This window comes from Aplysia californica, unplaced genomic scaffold (assembly GCF_000002075.1).
Source record: "Aplysia californica isolate F4 #8 unplaced genomic scaffold, AplCal3.0 scaffold00326, whole genome shotgun sequence".
Lineage (NCBI taxonomy): Eukaryota > Metazoa > Mollusca > Gastropoda > Aplysiida > Aplysiidae > Aplysia > Aplysia californica.
In genome coordinates, this window is record NW_004797596.1 from 508381 (window position 1) to 517080 (window position 8700).

The 8700-nt window shown below is 42.5% G+C and overlaps 1 protein-coding gene across 1 annotated transcript; it reads right to left on the minus strand.

Annotated features, from left to right (window-relative positions):
• Nucleotides 1–6008: 6008 nt before the first annotated feature.
• LOC101864698 (alpha-ketoglutarate-dependent dioxygenase alkB homolog 4) lies at nucleotides 6009–8476 on the minus strand. The gene is made up of 2 exons (XM_005102479.3): nucleotides 8077–8476; nucleotides 6009–7607 (listed from the first exon to the last, which is right to left on the minus strand). The coding sequence occupies exon 2, from the start codon at nucleotides 7563–7565 to the stop codon at nucleotides 7101–7103; it is 465 nt and encodes a 154-aa protein (XP_005102536.2). The 5' UTR covers nucleotides 7566–7607; nucleotides 8077–8476; the 3' UTR covers nucleotides 6009–7100.
• Between the last annotated feature and the right edge of the window lie 224 nt (nucleotides 8477–8700).

The window sequence follows — 8700 nt, forward strand, 5'->3', positions numbered from 1 at the left end:
GGAGCAAAAATGACCAAAACACAACTGGTTGATTATCTGAGAGCAAAATGACCAAAACACAACTGGTTGATTATTTTGGAGCAAAAATGACAAAAACACAACTGGTTGATTATCTAAGAGCAAAATGACCAAAACACAACTGGTTGATTATCTAAGAGCAAAATGACCAAAACACAACTGGTTGATTATTTTGGAGCAAAAATGACCAAAACACAACTGGTTGATTATCTTGGAGCAAAAATGACCAAAACACAACTGGTTGATTATCTGAGAGCAAAATGACCAAAACACAACTGGTTGATTATTTTGGAGCAAAAATGACAAATACACAACTGGTTGATTATCTAAGAGCAAAATGACCAAAACACAACTGGTTGATTATCTAAGAGCAAAATGACCAAAACACAACTGGTTGATTATCTAAGAGCAAAATGACCAAAACACAACTGGTTGATTATTTTGGAGCAAAAATGACCAAAACACAACTGGTTGATTATCTTGGAGCAAAAATGACCAAAACACAACTGGTTGATTATCTGAGAGCAAAATGACCAAAACACAACTGGTTGATTATCTTGGAGCAAGAGGACTAGTAGTAGTAGTATGCAAGAGGACTGAGCACCACAGGAACAAAACTTGCTCTCATAGGTCGGGCCTCTGTGGCGTGGGAAACTGGCGTGCCAGTAAAGTCTTCAACAGAAACGTTTCAAAACCAGTTGAAAGAAGACTACATGACAACCCTCAAGAAATCTAACATTCCAGACCCAGTTTCATTGCCTCCTGATAGTTGGTCGGAAAAAGTTACGAAATGGCCACCGGTGGACATGGGGAAAATATTCCATGTACCTGCTTAGTACAAGTGAGTACAACAGAGACTATATAGGGAAGTACAAGACACAAAAGGCCTATTCCTATTTGGCGAGTAAGTTTGTTGGTACTATTCTTTGGGCACAAGTGTCAGATGACTCCCACAGATGTTTCCTGACATCGGAGGTGACACTATCACAAGGTGTCAGAGGTGACACCATCACACGGTTCAAGGTGTCAGAGGTGACACCATCACAAGGTGTCAGAGGTGACACCATCACAAGGTGTCAGAGGTGACACCATCACAAGATGTCAGAGGTGACACCATCACAAGGTGTCAGAGGTGACACCCTCAAACAGTGGATCTTGTTGCGTAACACAGGAGAAACCCTCACGTCGATGTGCAGCTGCACTGCTGGCGTGTGCAGTACATGCAGCCACGTCATTACGGTGCTGCACAAAGTGGAGTTCGCTATCACAAACCATCTCAACTCCGAATCCCGAACAGAGACAAGCTGCGCGTGGAATAAATGTACGAAGAAAACAGTTGAGCCGAAAAGAGTCGAGGAAATGGAACTCCGTTCTGACAGTGCTCCAAAGTACTCCTCTTCAGACACTGCATCGGAATCTCGGAAACGTAAACTGACGTTCCATCCACGTCGAGACGGTGAGAACAAAAAGAACCCTGAAGAAGTTGTGAATTTTCTGGAGGGTCTATCGACGTTTGCACCCAAGTGTGCCTTATTTTCTGGAGGGTCTATCGACGTTTGCACCCAAGTGTGCCTTATTTTCTGGAGGGTCTATCGACGTTTGCACCCAAGTGTGCCTTATTTTCTGGAGGGTCTATCGACGTTTACACCCAAGTGTGCCTTATTTTCTGGAGGGTCTATCGACGTTTGCACCCAAGTGTGCCTTATTTTCTGGAGGGTCTATCGACGTTTGCACCCAAGTGTGCCTTATTTTCTGGAGGGTCTATCGACGTTTGCACCCAAGTGTGCCTTATTTTCTGGAGGGTCTATCGACGTTTGCACCCAAGTGTGCCTTATTTTCTGGAGGGTCTATCGACGTTTGCACCCAAGTGTGCCTTATTTTCTGGAGGGTCTATCGACGTTTGCACCCAAGTGTGCCTTATTTTCTGGAGGGTCTATCGACGTTTGCACCCAAGTGTGCCTTATTTACTGGAGGGTCTATTGACGTTTGCACCAAAGTGTGTCTTATTTTCTGGAGGGTCTATCGACGTTTGCACCCAAGTGTGCCTTATTTTCTGGAATGGCTGCTCAACTTCAGACAAAAAGTTTAGAGCCGATATCTATGCCTCCAACCGTGCTCCAAGCAGCGGAACAATGCATCGCCAAGAACAGCAGTTTGGATGACAAGGGATTGTGCAAAAACAAAATTGTGAAACTAAACAGGTGGTCACAACTAGAAGAAGCTTTACGCTATCCGAATTCTTTAGACTTAGATCATACTAGCTGGGCCCCCTTACGATGAAAGGAATGATCGGTGAATTAACTGAGGCGAATCTTGAAGATGAGGGAAAGAAAGAGGAGGGTTATCAAGTACAGTTGAAAAATGAAAGAAATAAAAAGAACACCTACTCCGATGCTGTCCGTGTGACATATTTATAGTATATATATAGTATGGCCTTGCAAGGTGAAGCTACTGTTGCAGCATCAAAATGTTCAACAGTCGTCAAAATTATTGCTAAACATTTATTTGATACTGAATTGTTTCTACAAAAGATCTCCCCTTGCAAGCAGTTTGCTCTTAACATGTCTCATGAGGGCAATTTTCTATCCAGAAGTCAGGTTGTTGAAGAGATTAGAGCAAATGGACATTTTACTTTCGCCACAATTGAGACATCGCGGCAAAAGAGACGATATTGAGAGCGCCACAGATGAGACATCACGGCAAAAGAGACGATATTGAGAGCGCCACAATTGAGACATCGCGGCAAAAGAGACGATATTGAGAGCGCCACAGATGAGACATCACGGCAAAAGAGACGATATTGAGAGCGCCACAATTGAGACATCGCGGCAAAAGAGACGATATTGAGAGCGCCACAGACGAGACATCACGGCAAAAGAGACGATATTTAGAGCGCCACATTGTTTAGTCAAATGGCGGTATGATGAGTCTTGCGTTTCAAGGGGTGGCATCAGAAACAGCTGAGACTTTATTGGAAAAGTCTATTTGTTTAATCAATGAGCTGTGTGATGTTTATTGTTTCCAAGATGAAACTATTTTGCATGACAGTCTGTTCAAAGAAATTTTGAGCAAGATGAAATGTCTGATGAGTGACAAAGCTTCGGTCATGAAACTCTTTGACAAGAAATTGGCTAATTACAAAAAAGAGGTTTTGGGGACAGATTGCAGTACTCACTTTCTGTTTTGTAATGCTCGTTTTTTGTTAGGTGTCAGTCTTACTGCAGAGGAGGTCTTGAAAGAGATACCTAAAGAGTTTGCAAACAGCAATACATGTCATGTATCAGCCTGGGTAGGGATGCTTCAGACAAATTTTCAAGACTTGCAAATTCCACTGAAACCCCAGCACTCAAAGTTGTTAGAGCTGCTGCTGATGTTTTTGGCCCGCGTGTCGATGAGAAGAATGGTCGTCGAAATGAGTGGCTAGTCTTTCTCGAATCCATCAAGATTAAGTCAAAATTTACCATCTACAGAAACAACAGATTTAATAATGTCTTTGACAATTCATCTGCACTGCTATTCCACAGAGAGCATATCATTGATTTTTTGACAAAGTCAGTCTCTCAGGAAAATTTGAAGCTTTTAAGCATTTTAGAAGACATTAAAGATGACAATATCATGGCTATGGTTTCTGCTTTGGATAAGTTCAACACACTCTTCACATCCCCATACTGGTCACTATTGAACAGTAAAGTTTCATATATATGGGGAGTTTCCACCGTATGATAAACTCATGGAAGAGTTCCTCACCACAAAGCCAAGCACCTGTGTTTTCCCTGACTTTGTGTCCCCTGATTCACATCCTATTTCAAGTATTTGTCATGAGTCAAGAGAAACTTTTCAGAATGTTTACAACAGGTTACACTCAAACACTCCCGATGTGCTGAAAAAACACTCCCGATGTGCTGAAACGTCAGCTCTTTGACTTCATTGGGCATGGTGTTTTCGCTGGGCGGGGAGTTGGATGAAGATGTCTAAAGTGTTTTGATGACTGGACCATTATCAAACTGACAGGAGAGAGGCTCTTTGGGGATTTAGACTATGACATATCCAAGAGAAGAAATGCATCCTTACATTTGCGTTCCTCGTTCAACATGTGGAAACAATGGCACAGGAAAATGGCTGTTGCGTAAGAAAAAGCAGGAGGCAATTTATTTGTTAACCCTGGCAAGGAGGTACGGTCCAAAATTAAAGAAGCGAAGTAGAGATAAGGGGAGAGAAGTTAGGAGGGTCATCATGGAATGGCTACGGGAAGATGGAAGAAAAAAAAAGAGGCTAAAGAAGTTAAAGAGAGAGAGAGAGAGAAACATGTGTCTGTTGTCAATGCTGTCATTGGTCTTGGTGGGGTGTGTGTCACAAAAGATAATGACAATGTGGATAGGATGTTGCAAGAGGGGGGAAACACAGATGAAATGTTAAAATCTCAAATCAGATATAGGAAAATAGTAATGCAAGAGAAGCATGTATCCTTTGTGGGTGGTTATGCTCAACAGTACAAAACCCTCATTATAAAATTGGGGTATGATGAGGCAGTCCCACCCCCCAAGAAAGTTTAGTTAAGTATGGGGTTTTACAGCGCTCGCAACTGCTTAAGGTCATATGAGCGCACGAAACACAAGTTAGTTTTTTACTCGCAGTTCACTGAACGGCTGGGTCTTAAAACGTTAAAATATTTAAAATTCGGTGTAAATATATATTTTCAATCTAAACGGATAGAGTTAAATTGATTTTAATTGGAAAGAAAACCATCCATATTATGTCAACATTTCACAGGGCGGGTCCCAAACACCCAAAGGAATTGGCTTTTTGGGCAGCAATCCTCTCCTGTGCTGACATCTTGATCACAATTCGGTAGTCTACTATCTCACTATGCAAGGGACAATAGAAAAAGAAGCGGAAAATCTGGCATCATTGCAAGAAAGAACAGAAGAACGTTCAACCAGACGTGCACTGGCACAATCAGTAGAAAGACCCTCGGTGACATTTTGGAGAGAGCAACGGAGCATCAATGGACATGTCCGGAGTGCAGGGATGTTGCTTCCTGAAACAATGAACAATGAAAGGGACAATAGAGAAAACAAAGACAAGAAACAGCAAATCCATTTCTTTGTTGATAGCATACAAGAATTCGCTAGAGACATCGTAGGCGACGATACTGACGACGACTGAGCCCAAGCCCTCAAGGAGAAGATAGACTTCCAAGCTGAACAAATAAATTTGAACCTCGCGAGCGTCAAAAAGTATTCCCGTGAGACATTACTTTGGGCTTTTCATGAATATGCTACATCTCCACAATAGTATTTAATTTAATGTTGAGGAACACTTTTTTTCTTGGTAAGTGTTTTACGCGCTCGCAACTGCATAAGGCCATATGAGCGCGCGGGACACACCAAACATTTTCAGTTGGTAGTAAATTTTCAATTTTGCCCAGGTGGCGGCCGGCCGAAGCCTACTCTTATCGATTTTAGACCACCAAGGGATCTTTAACGTGCGCAACTTGCACACGGGCCCTCCGAGATTTCTCGCCCTTGTCCGAGAAGGCTAGGTATAGATCTTTCCTACCAGAAGATCAGGGGTGTGGCTGAAAGACAGCAGTAAGAAGGAGCCAAGGAGTAGCAGCAGAAAGGCTGTAACACTATTCTGACTCTGCCACATATCGGAAAAGGCTCTCCTCTACCCTCCAGATCAAAAGTGGGTATCAGGATGGGGCTCTACAGCAGGCCTACTTTGAAGAAAAAATGTCAGAACATGTCAGACAATGAGAGAAACGTTACTCTGATGGTGGATGAAATTCATGTCGCCCACCAATTATCATACAAGGAAGGCAAGCTGGAAGAAATGGTGAAATGGTATGGGTTTTAACGCCCCTATCAACACTATTAGGTTATTTAAGGGGCGAGACCTCCTAGTTTAACGTCCTTCTCCGAAAGGACCGAGACAAGTGGGAAATTCGTGTAAAGTGTCATTCCCAAGGACACAACGTCGGACCGAGCTTAGGCTCGAACCCCCGAACCCGCTATCTCACAATTACCAGTCCGGTAGCCTAACCACTAGGCTACCAACGACACCTTAGCTGAAAGGATTAGCCACAAACAACAGTGTCGCCAAGGCCAGTACAGCCCAAATGTTTATGATTTCCTCCTTGGTGTCAAAACAGAAAGATGTAACGGCTATGGTGCCAGTAAAAAACACAAATGCCAGCTGGCTACACATTACGATTACAAATGTGCTACGTGTGTTACACAGCGGTGGGTTTACCGTGGTCTTTGCCCTCACTGCCCCGTGTGGAGGAGAGCTCAAACCAAAGATCAAAAACCTCTTTAGGAAAGGCGAAAACATCTTTTTTTTCGACACTGTACACCTCTTCAAAAGCCTCCCCAACAATCGGTTTGCACAAAACGAAATGGAAAAAACCTTCACATTCCCAGCTTTGCAAGGTCAAGGGGACACAATGAAAGCATCATTCTCCCACCTTCAGAGACTTTTTGAAGAGGAAAAAAATCATCGGCAGAGAAACTTGCTCCGTCCCTCAACCACAAAAGCCTGAACCCAACAGTGAGAGAGAAGAAAAACGTTGAGCTAATGTTGAGCATTTTTTTACCAAAGAAACGTTGCCGCTTTGGAACATTTTGGATCTGTTTGGCAAGTCGATGCTCGCGGTACAAGACAGTTCCTGACTACTGTGATTTGGCTGTGAAATGAAAATGGTATGGTATTGGTTTAACGCCCCTATCAACACTATTAGGTTATATAAGAGGCGGGACTTCCTAGTTTAACGTCCGTCTCCGAAAGCACCGAGCCAAGAGGAAAGTTCGAATAAAGTGCCTTTCCTAAGGACACAACGTAGGACCGAGCTGAGGCTCGAACCCCCTGCTATTTATTATTATTATTATAGTCCTAAAAGAAGGAGTGAAGGGTTTGCACTGAAAAAAACCCATCTTCAAAACAATTTACCTGCAACTTTTCAAAGGCCCATAAAATGATTATAGTTATGATTGCAGCCCCCCAAAAAGCCTCTTCATCAGTTAGCACAAGGCTGACTGTGATTATTTAAAGACAAATACAACTAAACAGTAGAGTAACCTTCAACTGACAATAGCACAGCCCTGGAAAGACAAAGCCAGTTTTAAAAGTGCACAACCTTCTTCAGCCCTCAGGCCACCATCCGTGAATTCTTCAGACAGTTCCCGAAAAGTCATCGCCAACCTTTTGTTACGAATATGTGAAGAATCGACGGCATGCTTCCAGACATGACGGGCAGAGGAAGAAACGCTTATCAACGACCAGCGTCTGAGAGGAACACGGACCAGCACTTTGGGTTGGGAATCACACGAGAAGGTCAACACCGAGTCCGACAGAAGGTTCAAGGTCACCAGGCGCTCTCCCCACAACCAGCTGTCGTCAAAGTGAGGGTCGATGTGGGCTCCCCTCTCCTCGCAGTACTCCAGGTTGCATAACTCCACCGGCTCAAAGTTTTCCAGGAACGGAAGAGATTTCATTCTCTCGTACAAAACCTGACTATATGACGGCAATCCACTGAAATTTGCCATCTTCAACTTCTGCTTCTTGAAGTTCACTTTTGGGCCAAAGTCCTAAAGAAGAAAACAGAAGATTGTGTCAAAGTAATTTTTTATGTCATCCATATAAATATACTTTTATAGTAGGCATCCTGGTGAAATTAAAAGATCATCAAAAGACCCAAAGTATCTAAGATTCAGTTTTAAGCATCTGTGGATGTCTTTTTGAAACCAGATTACTCGAGGGAATGCCTGCAAAAGACGGTGCACATAATTCAAATGTAGAGAAGGGGCTGCACTCTTTCCAAAAGAATATTTATCATGTAAGAAATTTCTATTCATCATCACTTATTAAACAAACATCAAGTAAAAGTAGGCCTATAATATGAAAGTTGTGTCAGTTGATTAAAATCATATTTTTCTTGAACTTGAAAAGCACAATGGTCACAAAGTAAACGTCCCTAGTCCTAAAACAATCAACATTGCTAGATTTTCTTCCACAACTATGCATACAAATATTGTAAAAGCGGTACTGGGCTCCAACCTGTTTTCGTCGTCCTGACTGAGAGTTCACAAAGGGTGTCTGGGATATTGACTGCACAAGCTCTTTTTCTTCAGCAGGGGATACAAAGTTTTCCACTATGTCGATTCCATTGAAGTCGATCGCAGAGGTGTCATGAGAGCATGAGCACTGGGGCCTCCCAACCCCATTCTCTTCACCACCACTGGGTTCTTTGTCTGAAGACGAGTGGTGTGAATTAATTGCGGTATAATCTGTTTCTCCTCTGGGAGATAGAACAGCATTGTTCTGATCCAGTTCTTCAACTTCATTCACAATCTTGCTGAAGACAGACTCCCTCACAATGAATGCTTTCTTGCAGCTAAAGCAGTATTCATAATCTATCTGTTCTTTATTTTCCTGAAATGAACAAAAGAAAATTTTCTTATTAATTCTAAATGCTACTGATTTCCCTACTGAAAGAATTTTCTTACAAATTAACAGTTTCAGGTATGGTCACACATGAAAGTACTTACAAACCATACTACTTAAACTTAAACAAATACAACAATTAGATCCATGTGAACAGCCTTAGCACTCAACGAAACAAGTGAATTTTCAAGGCCACCTCTATTCTCATCCGGGGTGAGAATAGTGCAGGCGAGTCTT